The 17804-nt window shown below is 34.1% G+C and overlaps 2 protein-coding genes across 4 annotated transcripts in view; both read right to left on the bottom strand.

The window, feature by feature from the left end:
• Positions 1 to 17804, bottom strand: part of LOC18602017 (LEAF RUST 10 DISEASE-RESISTANCE LOCUS RECEPTOR-LIKE PROTEIN KINASE-like 2.4) — an 85222-nt gene that overhangs the window by 11736 nt on the left and 55682 nt on the right. The window lies entirely within an intron of this gene.
• LOC18602010 (protein ABHD17B) lies at positions 8388 to 15029 on the bottom strand. Its single transcript, XM_018119391.1, has 5 exons — positions 14338 to 15029; positions 10842 to 10878; positions 10063 to 10299; positions 9921 to 9968; positions 8388 to 9039 (listed from the first exon to the last, which is right to left on the bottom strand). Exons 1-5 carry the CDS (start codon positions 14640 to 14642, stop codon positions 8638 to 8640), a joined length of 1029 nt encoding a protein of 342 aa, XP_017974880.1. The 5' UTR covers positions 14643 to 15029; the 3' UTR covers positions 8388 to 8637.

Genomic DNA, 17804 nt, shown 5'->3' with positions numbered 1-17804 from the left:
AAAAAAAAAAAAAAAACCCTTCAAATGTCAAAAACAACTTATTTTTTACATAAGGTGTAAAAAAAATTAATTCAATAGAAAATGAAAGGTTAAAAAAATGAAAAAGAGTTCTACTTGAATGACACTTGTCATTCAATTGAAAACTCAATTGAAAAAAATTGAAAGAAATTGAAACATTCTACTTTTATATATATTATAGATATATATACTAAAATACTTTTACTATATATACTTTAAATATAAACATTTTTTTTTTGTTTTGTGTTAATATTACAAAAATTATAACTTATAAAATTATTAATTATGTTTGAGATATTTGTCTTTGATTATTTAAATTTAAATTTTATTATTTGTGTGTTTTTATTAATTTAATTATTAGTGAATTATATGAAATATATAAGAGAAATATTACTGTATATAGATATAGATACGGATTAGAGTTCGGGTAATTGGATGCCCATAAAAAGTATTTTAATAATTTTTTTACATAATCGAGTTTTTAAACGAATTAAGGTAATTATAAGACAGTGAGTATGTATTAGGATTAGAGTTAGGATAGTAATTTTTAAAAATATTCGAATTGTTAATAAGGTTCAGTTACTTTATTTCTTATAAAATTAGAGTTCGAATATTTCAAAATTAGAAAGTACTCTAGCTTAAAAAAAAAACCACTCGTTATAATAATAATAATAACAATAACAATAATAATAATTTTATACTTATTTTATTTTTTATTAAAATTTTAGAAATGATGCGTAGTCAGACATGATCACAGTAAGCTGGATGGCTATGGGAAACATAGCTACAAGTTGGAGCATGTAGTGGGGACAGAAGAATTTAACACCAAACTTGGAAGATTTCAATGATGAATTATAGAAAATTTTGACTTCAAGGAAAACGATGTCTCTTTGAAAATTCAGATTATAAACCTAAGACGATTTGAAAGAGATTTGGATATGAAAAACATAGTTGATGATGAGATTGATGTACTAATTAATACCATTGAAATCTAAGTTTCTTAAGAAGAGATTTCGATCAAAATGAGCAGGTTTACAAGTGGAGATGGAACTTGTAAGGGAATGGAAGTAAGTCAACAGCTGAAGCTGTAAAGTGTCAAGTTAGTCAATACATATATGGAAGACAAACTGATGGGACTACATCAACCATGGAGAATTTTGATTTACGTTAAGCAAAAGTAATTTCTTTTTGAAAATTTTGATAACTAGTGCCAAATGCATGAGTTTCACTAATCCTAAGAGACCTGAGACAAATCCAACTCATCTAGCAATTATATTTAGTGTCTTTTTTTCAGTTTATCTATCTCTTAAAATAGAATCCGGACCAAACAAAGATTTTGAAAAGCTTTTAAAAAAATTAATTTTTTGAAAAATAATTTTTTTTTTTAAAAAAAGAGCTTCAGGAAAAATTCTAGAGAAAAGTTTTCCCTCTCTTCTTTTAAAGACACTCTTCTTTTTCAAGAGAATTTTTCTTTTTGTTTCAAAAATATCCTCATCTATCAAAAATAATCCCAACATTATCTTTCTATTTTTATATAATTTATTATTAATTATAAACTTTATATTATATAAAAATGCTCTTAATATTTTCAAAATTTTGTTTTAAATAAGTAAAAAAGTAAAGTAAAATGACAAATAGGTAAAATAAGTATAAAGGCACTGTATGAGAATCACCCTTTTTCAACTACAGCTAATACAAATAAGTATAAAGGCAGTGATCAGACCAGGACCAGGGCTATGCAGATGTTGAACCTGTCCAAGTAATTTGAGTTAATGAGAATGAAAGAAGAAGAAAACATTTAGGACTATACAGACAAGCCATTGAAGGTGGTAAATCAACTCAGGCAATTGGGAAAAGAAATGAGTGAAAAAATAGTGGTAAACAAGATCGTAGTTAGTATTCCAAAGAGATTTGAAGCAAAAATATTATCGCTGGAAGACTCCAAAGACCTGACCAAGATCTCAGTAAATGAGCTTATCAGTGCTCTATTAGCTCAGGAGCAGAGAAAAACACTTAGAGGAGAAAACTTAGTTGAGAATGCCTTAGTTGCTAAGACTAAGGGCTTGAAAGTCAGAGGAAATGTCTCGAAGAAGAATGATGCAAAAGGAAACAAAGCTAATGAAAGGAAGAACGGTAAAGCAGCAAATAAGTACCCTCCTTGCCCTAACTATAAGAAGAGAAATCATACAGCAAAGTATTGTTGGAATAAGTCCAATGTCAAGAAGGTATGCAAGGCTAAAAAGTCAGAAGCTGCAGATCAGGCTACAGTAGCAGAACAAACTGAAGAGAATGAAGAAGTTCTATTTATGGCTCAGATGGGTGATGATTCTGGAAAAACAAGCATTTGGTTGATAAATAGTGCTTGTTCACATCATCTTACAAGTAACAAAGCCTTGTTCACTGACATTGATACTAACTTCAATTCTAAAGTTAAAATTGGGAATGGAGCTTCTTGAAAATTATTGGAATTGGCATTATGGCTGTAGAAATTGCATTAAGAACTAAGTATATAACTAGTGTTCACTATATAACTGAGGCAAATCAAAATTTGCTAAGTGTTGGTCAGTTGACAGATAGCAATCATGCGTTGTTGTTCAAGGGTAAGTTATGTATTGTGTTTGATTCACATGAAGCTAAGTTGTTTACAGTTGAAATGAAGAATAATTGTTACCTTTTTTAATCTATCTAAAACTGATCATTTAGCTCTTTATTGTGAAAGAGATGCATCTGAAATATGGCACAAAAGGTTGGGGCATGTGAATTATAACTCATTGTCACAAATGGCTGCTAATGAACTTGTTGAAGGTCTGCTTAATATCACAAACTAGATAAGCTTTGCAAAGGACGTCAGTTTGGCAAACAAACAAGAAAACCTTTTGCTAAGGAAAGCAAGTGGAAAGCTAATAACAAACTAAAGTTAGTTCATATTGATATTTGTGGTCTCATGAAAACCCCTTGTTTGAGTGGTAGCAAGTACTTTTTACTATTCATTGATGATTTGTCCAGGTATTGCTGGATTTATTTTATGAAGTAAAAGTCTAACTTAATGAATTTTTTGAAATTCAAGGCATCAGTTGAGAACTTCACAAGTTTGAAGGTCAAGACCCTAAGAAATGATAATGGAAAAGAGTATACCTTATAAGAGTTTGAAAAGTTTCTGGTTGTTTTTGGTGTTCATCATCAGCTTACTGTCACGTATTCTCCACGATAGAGTGGTAAGGCAGAAAGAAAGAATAGAACCCTTCCAAAGATGGGAAGATGTCTACTACCTCAGATGCAATTACCAAAAGAATTCTGGGCAGAAGCAGAGAACACTACTAATTGCATACTCAACAGAACCTATACAAGAGTGTTGAAGCAGAAAACATCTTATGAAGTGTGGTTTAAACCTAAACCTTCTGTTACACATCTGAAAACGTTTGGCTGTGTGTGTTATGCCAAAGTGCCTAATGAAAAAAGGTCAAAGTATAAATCAGTCATAGCACTGCTTATGGGCTATAGTGAGTTTTCCAAGGGCTATAGGCTTTACAATATTGAAACAAAGAAGATTTTCATAAGTAGAGATGTGAACTTTGATGAAACTTAGAGTTAGAATTGAAAAAATGGTTGTGCCAAAAAGATAGACAGTGTGGTTGCACTTAACTTGATTCATGAACAGACTGACATAGATGATTAATCAAATATTGAAGATGAAAGCAAGACAGTAAGAGGTACAAGAACACTAGAGGATGTTTATAGTAGATGCAATATGGCCATATTTGAGCCTGCAAATTTCACTGAAGCTAACTCTGAAAAACACTAGAAATTAGCCATGGACGATGAAATAAACATGATTACCAAGAATGGAACCTAGATTCTGGTAGGCAAACCTGCAGGCAACAATGTAATTAAAGTAAAATGGATTTTCAGAGCAAAAGTAAATCCTGATGGTTCAGTAAATAAATATAAAGCATGGTTGGTGGTCAAGTGGTATACTCAAGTGTGTACGGCTGATTATATGGAAATCTATGCACCTGTGGCAAGACATGATACCATTAGAATGCTGGTTGCTTTGTCAACTAGGGAGGATGGAAAATATATCACCTAGATATCAAATCAGTCTTTCGAAATGGTTATCTTTCAGAGGACATTTATGTTAAACAACTACAGGGATATGAACAAAAAGAGTCAAAAGGCAAAGTCTGTAAGCCAATTAAGGCCTTGTATGGACTAAAACAAGCTCTTGATGCTTGGTATACTAGAATTGATGAGCATTTCAAGGACCAAGGGTTTCAAAGAAGTGCAAATGATTCGACTCATTATGTGAAGAGATCAAATGATGCAGTGTCAATCATTGTTGCTTTATATGTAGATGACCTTCTGATCATTGGACCTGAAGAAAAGTCATTGACTGAGTTTAAGTTTTAAATGATGAAAGTGTTTAAAATGACTGATCTGGGGTTAATGACATATTTTCTAGGGATGGAAGTTGTTTAGGTTATTGATCAAGTAGTTTTGCATCAAACAAGGTATGCTAAAAACCTATTAAAGAAGTTTAATATGAGTTCATGTAAGCTTGTCAGTACTCCTCTCTGCATTGGTGCAAAGTTCAGTACAGAAAATGGCTATGCCACGGCAAATAGACAAACTTACAAAAGTATAATTGGTTCTCTACTGTATTTGTCTGCAACAGGACCTGATATCATGTTTGATACTTGCTTGCTGTCCAAATTTATGCAAAACCCCTCTGAAGCTCACTTTACAACAGTTAAAGAGGATTTTGAGGTATGTTAAAGGCACTATAGATTTTGGCTTAAAGTACTTGAAGTAGAAAAGCAATCAATTACTTGGTTATACTAACATTGATTAGGCTGGTTCTCTTGATGATTCCAAGATTACAGGGGTTTCCATTTCTCGTTTGGTAATGCTATTTTTACCTGAAATTCAGAGAAATGACAAGTGGTGGCTCAGTCTACAATTGAAGCAAAATACATTACTTGTGCTGCTGTTAACAATCATGCAATGCGGCTGAGAAAGGTGTAGCTTGATTTGGGTTTTAAGCAAGAAAAAGGTACACTTATTTATGTTGACAATGTGATTGCTATTGCTATAGCAAAGAACCCTCTACAGCATGGTAGGACCAAGCATATAAAAGTCAAATATCATGCTTCGAGGGAGGTTATGAAAGATAATGAGATTGAGCTTCAACACTGCAACATAGAGGAGCAAATAGCTGATATTTTTACTAAGAGCTTGGGAAAAGAAAGATTTGAGTACCTAAGATCATGTTAGGGAGTTCACCATATTAAGAATCATGGGGCTATGTTGAAGATGTGATTCTAAATCTAGTTGATGGTTTGGCGGGAGCCAACAGATAACTGAAGGTTGAATAAGAGTGATTCTCATACGGTGCCGTTTGATTCTATTTGTCAAAGCTTTAAGTGTCAAAACGTTGGTCATTATGTCATTTTACTTATTTGTATTAGCTGCAGTGAAACGGTAGGTATATGAGCCGTTTTGATTGTCTTTGGTTTAAGTTATACGACACCTCTTTGTGTCGTTGAGGCCATGCTCTTCTAATTTTCTTTGTACGCACATTAGTGCTATCGTTTTGGTGTTTCTGTTAAAAGGCTTAACAGCCATGTTTGTTATTCCAAGCTTGTTACCGTTGCTGGTGCACAGAAAACGATATATTGTTTACTGTGCTTAGCTGACTCACCTCTAAAGCTGAATCTAAGGACCTTGCAATTATTTTGGAGAGTATATAAATGAAAATGCAATCGTTATGCTATGTTTGCCTTTGATTCTCTGGTATACAGTTTCTTCCATATATTTCCCCTGTTCTTCAAGCTTCTTCAATTTTCTTTCAGAAAATTTTTCTTCAAAACTTCTTCAACCTAACGCTTCATCGTTTGGTTGAATGAAAGAAGAACATTATCCTAATCGAGGATGTTCTTCAGAAGGTCAAAATTAAGGCAGAAATAACTGTGAGTAAAAGCTGGTGAATAACACAGGAAACTGACACCCTATGTCTTAAATGGTTAAACATTCCCTCTACACGTGATTTTAAACAGGCCTAAGAAGAAAGGAGATGTACCTTGTGGACAGGTGCTCAGATAAGATCCACCTGAGCAGTAACAAAGTGATTCACTCGAGTGGTGGTTGTACCCACACTGCCCACAGGAGTCTACACATAAGTCACAAAAAGAATCATTCGCAAACCACTGCAGCTCAAAACCAACTTTAAGCCCCTCTGTCAGATTATCTGCATTTGGATTATCCTCCACTGCCTGGACTTCTGATTTCAGGACTGGAACGGTGACGCTGTCGTTACAAATCCCAAATTAGTGCTTATTAGATTGGCAAGTTCGCCAAAGGACGACTCTGTAATATTCCTTGTTACATAATATCCTACGATTCCAGTTCCATTTATCTCGCACTCGCATTGACTGGAGAGTCCTCTAGGCAGAGATGGAAGATTTGTAAGAGGCCGACAGCCATAATAAAGCGTCATATCCTGCGTATTGGAATTGTACTCGAAAACGCCTGTAGTCAAAGTGGTGTTCCTGAGATATTGGACACAAACGTCTTCTGAATAATCAGCTGTAGCAAGCCTAAGATTTCTTGTTCTGCTTTCTATATTAAGGACTTGGTAAGTTACTGACATGGCTCTCTCGTTTTCATGCAAGCCTCCGAAGGCTCTGCTCTTTGTAAGCTAGTCTCCTTCCTTGAAACTCATACAGCAATTAAATTCCTGCCTTTCAAAAAAAATAGTTACTGACATGATTGTGATCTCTGGTTACCGCTGCAGTTCAGCCAGAACCCCGGATAACCACAATCTTCCGGTCGCTCCAATCCCCAGAAAGGGTAAACGGTATCAATGTTTCCGCATCTGAACCGCGTGCTGCAGCTTGAATAATCTCCATCGTTGGCAAACGCAGATTTTGGAGCAATTAACAGGATCACGTTTATGATAATGCAGAACCAAAACATGAGTTGCAACGAAGGGGGATGCATTTTCAGAGGGAGGGAGAGGCTGGAGAAGATTAGGGAGGGATTTGGAAGTAGTCGGATATAAAATGAGAAGCTGGAGATGAATTGGTTTTAAACTTCATAATAAAGTGGTCTTTGACGAAGGTAGAGGTGAAAATTTAAAATGGAAGCTTCTACTCCAGAGTTAAGCTCCGGTCTATGGATATTTGGGTAGCCTAGCACTACTTTATTGGAAATATAATAGATAGATAGATAGATAGATAGATGGATAGTATTGTGGATAGTCTTTATATTCTAGCTCTTAAAACCCAAGACTCAAAAGGTTTAAACTGAGATCGAGTTTCCTAAAAAGACAAAGAAACAAGCACCTTGAAAACATCAACTGATTTTATAATTGAATATATCAATATCGAAACCACTGGTTAGTTTGTTTGAACATAAAATTACAAGGGTAAACAAAATAGACCAATCTTCTAGGATTTTGGTACTTATACCTTATCCATAACATCCACGGTATTGACTTTATAGGGGATTTAAGTAATGTCAAGCATTTTCCCAGTGAGGGACTCCAGGAGCATATTGAATTACTTCGACTAGAGAGAGCAATCCATAGAAGTTGAAGCCTAAAGGTCGAAATTGTTTTAGGAAGAACCATCATCAAAGCCTAAAATGTTCCTAATTGAATAATGTGATTAATCTGAAAGACGTAAGGGGCATAAGCAGAATCCTTAAAAATCTAAAGCACGCCTAGGGCTTGACGGGAAAATAGAGTAAGCATATTTAAGCTATAATCCCAAGCTTCACCAACAGTGAGCAATTTTTCTGAGCAGGACTTGGTTGAAACCATTGTTGACCAAGACTTGTGGTTCGTTGGTTGGGCCTCGACTTCCCATAAATGGTAGTTTCTGTATCCAGCAGTGGTCAAATGTTGGAAAAGGGAAGACCTCTTGTTACGTCTACTGATGCACTTGCGATTGGAAAAAGAACTGAAAATCAAGAATATGGATGCTGTGTTACCTTTCTAAGGTTAAGCTCTATGTATGTTTATATCACTTATGAAATGTGTATATGTGCAGATACGTTTGTAGAGTACAGATAGAGAGGAGAAGAATGGTTGGATGGATTGGTGGACGTGAGAATCAGATAAGAGAGGCAAGGTTATCCAGACAGCTTAAAACATGGGCCAAGACCCGCGGGCTTTAGGAGGAGAAAAGAGAAGCAAAAGAAGGAGCCTAACAACATTAATTAAGTACAAGAAAAAGTTCAGTCACTTACTGTCAAGTTTAAACAAAATGTTTTGCTCGACTTATCCACAGATACAAACACCAACTACCTCGAACATGCTACAATGTGCAACAAGAAAAACTTTAAGAATCAATTAGACAGATCCAAGCACATTATGGCAGAAGCTACTACAATATTTTTCATTTAGAATTGAGGCTATAGTTTACAGAAGAATTTAATGTAATAATTGTTTTCTGAAGATACATACAGAAAAATTATAACATTTATGAGAAAAATCACACTCAATCCCATAACTTATGCTGGACTGTGATACAACATTAACAAAGCAGAAGTAAAAAGTAAATTACCTCCTCAAGTGGATAGATGCCCATAACTTATTTAAAATGCTCTTCGTGTAAGTAATCACCAAACTAAGCCCTTCTTTCTCCTAAACCTATCAACACGGTCAGTGCTCATTCGAGACTTCTCAGGCTTATTCGACTTCTTAGACTTCTCAAGTCGACTATCTAAACTGTTTCTAGAAACTTCTGGAAGATCAGAACCCAATTCGAAAGTATCTGAGGTTCCAATCTCAGATGGTTTGCTCTGATTGTCAGAGTTTACCATTGTCTTTTCAGAACCATTTGTGGCTGCTTTTGATTTGTTTAGGGACAGTACAAATTTCTTCAGATGTCTAATGAATTCTGGATAGAGCTCAAGATTGCAATGTCCTCCTCCACTTACCCATAAAGGATCATACTTGTGCTTGCAAAGCTCCCAAAGCTGTTTACCATGGGAACAATCGACAACTTCATCTGCTGTTCCCTGTCAGAAGAAGAAAATGAGCTTCATGACTAAATTTTAGAATAAATAATAATTATAAAAAAATAAAAAGAGGAAAAAAAATACAAGAACTCCACTTAATCTCACTATTTAGATGGCACAAAATGTCAGCAGATGCCCTCACTTCTCAAAGGTTACCACAATCACCAGTCACCCCAAAACAAAACAGAAAAAAATGAATAACAAAAATAAAATGCACTTATTCTGCACTCAACCCCAACCCCAACCCAAAACTCAAAATCTACTAATATCTATTTCTTTCAAGCCAAAAATATATATATACATGTACTACTCTATTTCTTAATAAACTCTTGAATTCTTGAAACCTACAAAATTTATGGCAAAATACAAAGTAGAAAGATTAATTAAGTTAGCAAGATCACAATAAACAGCATTGGGCAAAAACAATGAACTGAAATGCATTAGTCCACAATGGTGCTGTTGGCTTTGTTTAATTTCATATGAGAACTCAATTTACTTCTTTGATCATAACCAGAACAATCATTAAAAGCCAGACTGATTTGCCAAAATGAATACGGAGGTTCAAAGATTCATTTAGATCCAGTACTGTTATCCAGAATTTCAGGCCCTGGAGAATACTTCATGAGGGTTGAGCTTTCTTCTAAACAATGTTTAAAGATTTTCTTTCAAAGATTCTTCATGTTAAAAGCTTTGCATGATAGAGATTTGTTCACGGTTTGGAATGCCACGTGGTTGCCTGGTGATGCCAAAACACTTACCGGAACGAAGATACAATTGTATTGTTAACGTGTCAAATCACGGGAAACTTGACAGACAGAGAGAGAATGGAGACAAAAAATGAGGTGGAGGCTAAATATTGAAACAATGGGAAAAATACTTACATGAATTACCAAAACCTGACAGTTCACCACTCCAATTTTGTCAATATTCTGAAAATTAGAAGAGGGAAAAAGAAACCCAGTAATTAGCTACTGTGCACAAGAATAAACAAGAAAATAGAAAAAGTGAATAACACCAGCTTACCTTGTAAATGTCAAACCAGTATGTTCTTTTGACAGGGTATAATACTCTCATCCCAGACAAGATTGGGCTATGTAGAACCACACCTCTCAAGTTTGGCAAACGTGAAGCAAGATCAACAGTAGGTCCACTACCAACAGACTGACCATATAATATTAATTGTTCATCTCTAACTCCATACTGTTCTTTAAGGCATTTATACGCTGCATCTATGTCTGCATATGTATTACATTCTGTTGGCTGTTCCAAATAAAAGAAAGTGACTATTAGAATACAGGTTTTTAGCAAACAGTAAAACGTTTATTCATTAAATACATGAATTAGAAATGACATTGCCGCATACAAAATCCATTGATGTTGAAACACAATTAAAACAGCAAAGTATTGAGAGTCCCATACAATTTGCAACAAATTAGTATAAAAAACATTGAAATTATAGGACAAAATAAAATCCTGTAGACATTTGATTTGGCTTTCCAAAGAAGTAAACTTTGGATCAACCAATGAATTGAGATATCATCATGAAAAGCTGTCCTACAGGCTTACACTCAGAGCATTCTGAGAACTCAATTACTGCACATTTACTGATCATTCTTTTTGATTAGAGAGAAAGAGAAGGAAAGTGTTGACCTAAAGGAGAAGAAAGATTAATTTCCTTGCTTGATTGCAGCCAAGAGATAGTGTGCAATTATTTAAATGGTCCATAATGATAATTACATTGCCATAGTTAATATGAATAAGGGCTCATTAGCAACTAAGAAAACAGTAGCCAAGTGACCAACCTTTCCAGTTGATTGTCCATAGCCAGAATAATCATACCTGGAAAAGAACCATTGATGCAACGATTAGGAACATAATCAAAAAATTTTATATATAATAAAGGCTAGACAGAAAATAGATCTGTCAACAAAATAGATGATAGTACATTCTACATTCAGGACGTCTAATTATCAGTACAGTCATGTGATGCTTTTCCAAAAACCACATCAACAAGAATTTTACAGGATAAGAACAGGAAAATGTTTTCATTAGTATTTGGCAGGTTAAGACTCCCCTGAAAGTTTCTTTATTAATTTGAATACAGCTCTATCTTGCATCTTAACTCACAGAAATTTGAAAAGAGCAAAGATATTTACTTGGTGTTCTACGTGTACAAGGGCTGAAGATCTGTGGTTCACCTTCTCCTATGTTGGCTCCAGAGAAGAATGAATTCTGTTCACATCAATTTTTGGGGGTTTAATTGGTAATGCTCAAATCAGAACTAAGATCCATAACTTACACTCTTGGTTTTCTTTCCCCCTCTCAAAGACAAACTTTCCTACTTTTCAATTAGAAATTTCACATGTGCAAGATCCGAAGCACCAAGCACTTCTTTTTCTTCCTCCTCATTTCTCCATGTTTCTTGACATACTTACCCTGGAAATTATCCTCATGGTTTACTAAATTATTGCACTTATCAAATGGAAAATAAATATATCACATCATGCCTCCAAATTCAAGCCGCCCACTGCTTCCATATAAAATGATGTCTCAGCAGTTTTACATTAAGCAAATGCAAAGATGGCAAAGGAAACACACTGACTGGACATGAACCTTTCAAATGAGTCTGCCAACCTTAATATTTACAACTTTTAAGCATATGGCACAAACAAAACTGGAATATTTAATAGATTGAACTATATGGCCACATACATAAGCCCCAACTTAAAGTCCAGCGACAACATCCAAACTAAACTACCACCAATAAACTTCTCAATTTTTGTTTTATAAAAGTAGAAACAAAGCCTAAAAGAGCTTCCTTAAACAACTAAATGATTATTAACTTGTCTTTCAGTAGAAAAAGCTAAAAAGCCTTCGTCCTAACACCCATTGTAAATTTAAACAACATAATATAGTTGAAAATTACAAATATATAAATGTAACCATGTGATATAGATATAACATAAGTTGCCAGTTTGTGGTTGTTTGGTGATGTTTGTCAGTTATCACTTTGCAGTCTGAGCATAAAATCTACTTAATGGCAGAACTAGCCTCACTCTGATCAATATAGTGCTTACATACTATGACTTGAACTCACTCCACAGGATCCAACAATTCCAACTAAAAAAGAGCATGTAATGTTTCTTTGTCTCCTACTTTCACTTTATTCCTGTCAATAAACTGTGTTTATAACCACCCCATAGTGTGTGACAAGGCAATGGTTCTTTTCTGTCACAAATAGATTCAGGAACAATATCAAACAATTTGTTTACAGGTTCATACATGTGCATGTACACCATAGTTATATCCATTTCAGCTTTTTAAAGACATCAATATTCAAGCTACAACATCAGAAATTCCACTTATGGTAACAGGCATGAAATGCAAATTTAGCTTATCCATTGGGGATGTCAGTGTCCATGCATGCATATGGTACCATTACAGTTCTGCTTGCACCAGGAAAGATACAGCCATGAGAGCTTAACAGTAGGCTTATATGTTGAAGACATAATAAAACATTTACAAGGTTGACATTTGCATACAATAGGAGCATGTAACATAACATGTTCCATTGGAGCAAACACCCTATGAATCAACTGCATATGACTTAAACAAGGGGAAACTATGTAACAAAGTTACCAAACATCTCCATAACAAGATCATATTATCCTTTCAAGGAGCACCAGAACCTCCTCCAAATCACAAGGTCGATCACTTGAGTAAAGTCATGGTAGATTTTCTTAGGGTATCCGAGAATTGACAATACGAAATTTCTGTTATAGTTTCAGAAGGAAGGAAGAGACATTTTAAACAAAAAACTTATGAGGGAAGATATTATAAGCGCAGGCAATTACCCAAATAAACGTAACCCATTTACCATATGTTGGCTACATATGAGGACAACTATGCTCCACATACTCATACCATAGTTCATCTTATCTGGATCCAACTTTTCCCATGAACATGAATAAGCATCAATGATATGAAATCCTATGAACTTAAAAATGGCATGATGATAACTATAGCTGGATATTTCAGGAATTGTAATCAATAAAAGAAAAGGGAATTTATTGGCAATTAATGCAGGACCTTTTAGTAAACTGTATGGTGGAAAGATGTCATGATTGCTTTGTCCACAAACTATACATGATACAGTAAATTTAACCTTCTGGAACATTATTTTAGTACTAAACAAAAACCATAAGAAATTTGTTCTCATGTAAGGTATGATATCCTCTAAAAGGAACAGAGAACCATGCTATGACCTAAATTTTATATGAGAACATCCATGAAAAACTATGCAGCACACAATGAAGCATACCAGATCTTTTGACATTCTAATCACATGTCTAGACATTCAATCTTTCTGGATATTTGACCTGTGTGTCACTGCCGTCCATTCTTCCAACAGTACATTAAAATCTTATTAGCATTCTTCGGCATATATATGAAATTATAGTTCCATCACATCCAGGTTCTCAATGACTAGTGAATATGCCATCACTGAAATGATCTTGCCACAATCTATCTTCTTCCAGAATGCCTGACATCCTTGATCAGTAAACAACAAAATTTCCACAGCCATTGTAATTAAACCTTCAATATTATCAGCACCCGCAGATGACACCAGAAATCTGTCCTTTCGGTGCAAAAGTTGTAGCAAAGAAAGGATTAAGAACAAAAAGAAAGCATCAACCCCAAGTAACTTTCCACAAATTCTATCCCCATGTCCTTACAGAAAAGTTTCCTGCAGTCTCTATTTTCTCCTTCCATAATTTTCTCCCTTCTTTTATCTCTACTGTGAAAATGGATCCAATCAAACCAAAGGCCCCAGCACTAATCTTACAACGGACCAAAAAGCAAAATCAACATAACTTCATTTACCGCCAAACCAAAATCTCTCTTCTTTTCCTTACATTCACCAACAAACCACCCTCCATAATAGAAACCATCCTCAATCATAGAAACTTTACTCTAAGCACAAATCCACTTCATAACTAATAGAGTAAATACAACAGTCACCCATTCGCCTTTAATAAAATAAAAGGTTCAACAAAATTATCCAACACCCATAAAAACCTAAAACCCCAAAATGGAACCAAACCCACGAATCAAAAACACATTTAACTACTTATACTGAGACGAAAAAGAACAACCTTTATTTAAACAAAATAATTAAAACTGAAGACTCCAACTTAAAAGTCTTAGCCACTAATTGTGACATTAAAAGGTTGCTTCCTATTACTTAGTTCAAGACTCAGCATAGCCCAAAGAAAAACGTAAAAGAAAAAAAATTACCCCATTAGATTAACTCGAAGGCGATTACACAACTCGACGAAAAGCTCAAACATTTGTCCCAAATCAGCGGCATTTCCATGAGAATACAAGAGCGTAGCGGAAGCTTTCGGGTGCTTTATGTGAACCGCGACGATGTCGTTTCCACGGCGCGTGCGAAGCTTCAGGACGTCGACGTCGTCCCTCCTCGGTACCTCCGGTATGTAAAGCCGACCGCCGAATGACTCGTCCTCTACCACTTTATAAGACGGTGGATTTGGCGGGAAGAACGCGAATTTCGCGGCGATCGACGACGTGACTCCTCCCATCTTGTTCTGATCATCAGCTGGCGTTCCTCTTTCATTAAAATTACCAAAGTAACTCAGCCGCCTCAAAAACCTCAACTCTCAATGTCCGCCGTCCGATATTCTTCAGATCTTTTTTATTTACATGTAACAGAAAAATAAATGAGATAAAGAAACGTAAGAAAAACAAACAAAAGAGCGAGAGGAGGCGCGTGCAGTGGAAAGGGGAGGCGCGTGGGGTGGGTAAACAGCCGTAACAAAGTTGTTAGACGAGGAATCTCATCCGGTCATCTTTGTGTTATTGATGCTTTGAAACGTTGGGAACTCAGCTTAATGGGAATTGTCTTTTAAGAGAGAGAAAGGGAGAGAGCGCGTGGGAGCGTGGGGTGTAGGAAGGGTCTCCTGACGGCGACTTTGACAGATGATATACGCATGACATGTATATGTTTTTGGTTTTTTAGTTATTGTACGACTCCATACTACATATTACAGCTAGGAGGTGACGTGGCTTTGACAAATTTTTGGTTTACGGTTTTATGAACAAATTTGTCACAATCGAAATTTTCAATTATAATTTTGTAATTCATTTTATATTATTTTGTTATCAAATTTAATGATTTCGATGAAATGTAATTTTAACTGCAAAACTAAATTAGTTTTAAATATATATAATTTTAAATTTTCATTAATATCCCATTCTAAATTGTTTAAGAAAATTGAGAAACCTAAGCAATTTAACAATTTTATTATTATAGTTAGAGTTGTTTGTTCATGGGTTGGTCCAGGTATGGTTTGCATATATCGTACCTTCTTTTTTAAAAGTCAATTTTTATTCATTAAGTAATTATTTTATTATTAAAATTTTAAAAAATATTATTTTTATTAACATTGTACATTTTTAAATATATTTTAAAAATTAAAATTAAATAAATTTATATTATTTATTTAAATTATAATCTAATCAAGTTCAACTCGAGCTTAAAATTCCATACCCAGGTTAAATCCTTAGACACCTCTAATTTAACAATACTAAACTTTTAGTTTAACATCAATATCAGTTTTTAATCGAGTATTTGCCGTAGTCCAATGGAGTGAGAGTAGTAAGATAAAGTAAAAAGATAAATCTTAAAACTGAGTGAAAAACTTGGGAGTCCTCTTTATGGAAATCATTTTTCATGTATAGAGAGACGTAGAAAATTACCTTTGTGCTCATAATCAGAGTTATGTCACAATTGTGATCTGATTTTGTTTTGAATTGGCAAGTATTATGTTAAAGTTTCAATTTTTTTTTAAAAAAAAATATCTTGCTTCTATTCTTAATTAATAATAACAATTATTCAATTTAACTTTCATGCAATCGAAAAAAGTAAAAATATAGTTAATTTTGTTATAGATAAAAGTCCCCATGACATTTATTTAGTGATGACAAAAATTTTTATTAATTTGACATATTAAATAAAAGATATAATACTAAAAAAAAATTTAATTACTTTAAAAAATTCAAATAATTCATTATTTTTTTGTTTTGTTCAATCAAGTCTTTATATTTTTATCTTGGATTATATCAAACTTTTATAACTAATGATTGACTGATTGTCATAAATCAAAATATCATTTATCATTTAATACTTACATGGTGCTAACATGACATAGACATGGAGGATGAAAATGTAATATGACCATCTTATTATGCCACTTAGTATGCCATGTTAACATCCATTATAACATGTTAGCATATTACAATAGTGTCACGTGACATCAAAATAATAAGTGGTATTTTCACTAACAACAGTTACTTAACCATTACTTATAAAAACTCATTTTGCTCAAAATAAAATATAAAACCTTGATTGAATACAATAAAAGAATAAAAATTTATTTAAATTTTTTTAAATAATTCATAAGCTTTTTAAGATATTATACCTAAATTAAATCAACATAAACTACTTTCCTTATTCCTTCTCTTTTACTCTTATCTTTCTTCCTTTCCTTCCTTTCTCCTTAGCATCATGTTATGGGACTTAACACTCATGTTGGCAACATTAGAGATTAATTAAGAGCAAACTATTTATTTAGTCATTCAACTTCTCAAAAATTTCTACTTATATCATCCAATTTTAAAAGATAACGTCTTGGTCAACCAATATTTATTAGTGTTTTTATTTTGTGTCATTTATGAGGGCCCAGTGGCTCATAATAAGGTTTAATCCCATTCGATCATTACTTGGCCACTAAGGATTATGCCTTGTATTGTTATAAATTTCACATAAGTAAGAGATGTAATAAGTCTTAGGTTAACAAATAAAGGCCATTATGGGCCCAAGATAAGTGATATTAAAGTAAACTCAAATATCCACTGATGTGGACTCCCATAAGAGATATTAAGGTCTAGGTAGACCCAAACCATTGTAAGGATCCATTCCTCTATGGGCTATGGATAAAAAGCCAATGCAACGAGAACGTTGCATAATTGATGGATAAAATATCATGGATCTCACATCAATAAGATATGGATGGGTCTTGAGTTAATAAATAAGGGTCTTCCTCCACTTAACAAACATGTCTTTTGAGTTGAAAACATAGATTCGTAACACCTTGTATATGACTTTAAAAAAGAAAAAGTCGAAGGCATTACTTGTTTTTTAAAGAGAAGAAATTCAAGATAGTTTTACTTTCGTAGAGTGGACGAGTACTACGTTAAACAAAGAAAAAACAAGGATTTGTGCTCAACGAAGAGAACAAAAGAAAAATAGGCATAGTTAATTATTGGGTCTTTTTTGGAATAATTTGGGACTATTTTGATCATTGGAGAATTATTTGTCCAATTTTGTGAGTTTGATGGTATATCTCCAAAGAGGTAAATTTGTTGTATTATTTCTGTCGTGACGTGCGGGTCCAGGAACCCGTCCGCCAGACGCGGGTGAAAATTAAAAATCTCAAGGTGTGGGAGTCGCCACCAATCTTTTTTTAAGGTGTGATTGGTCACTTATTAACCCGATTCTTAATCGACGAAGTCCTAAATTAATTTTAGATCCGTCGAAAGAACGAGAACTGGTCCACGTTTTTTAGAGATGGGTTCGGGAGTGCGGTTACGCACGGAGAAGGATTAGCACCTCCGTGACGCCCGTTCTACGAACGGTACCATTTAATCTTAAGTTATCTTAATATAGCCTTTTCTTAGTTTAA

The sequence above is a fragment of the Theobroma cacao genome, chromosome 4, assembly GCF_000208745.1.
Source record: "Theobroma cacao cultivar B97-61/B2 chromosome 4, Criollo_cocoa_genome_V2, whole genome shotgun sequence".
NCBI lineage: Eukaryota > Viridiplantae > Streptophyta > Magnoliopsida > Malvales > Malvaceae > Theobroma > Theobroma cacao.
The sequence above is the reverse complement of the archived record's forward strand: the minus strand, read 5'-3'. Positions and strand labels throughout refer to the sequence as shown.

Bases quoted from the DNA above. Each gene is read 5' to 3' on its own strand.
- LOC18602010 (XM_018119391.1), bottom strand. From the start codon at position 14,642: ATGGGAGGAGTCACGTCGTCGATCGCCGCGAAATTCGCGTTCTTCCCG. The intron at 10,879-14,337 runs GTAATTTTTTTT...GTTCTTTTCCAG, and splicing joins CTTCGAGTTAATCTAATGGG to GTATGATTATTCTGGCTATG. The intron at 10,300-10,841 runs GTTGGTCACTTG...TATTTGGAACAG, and splicing joins ATGGACAATCAACTGGAAAG to CCAACAGAATGTAATACATA.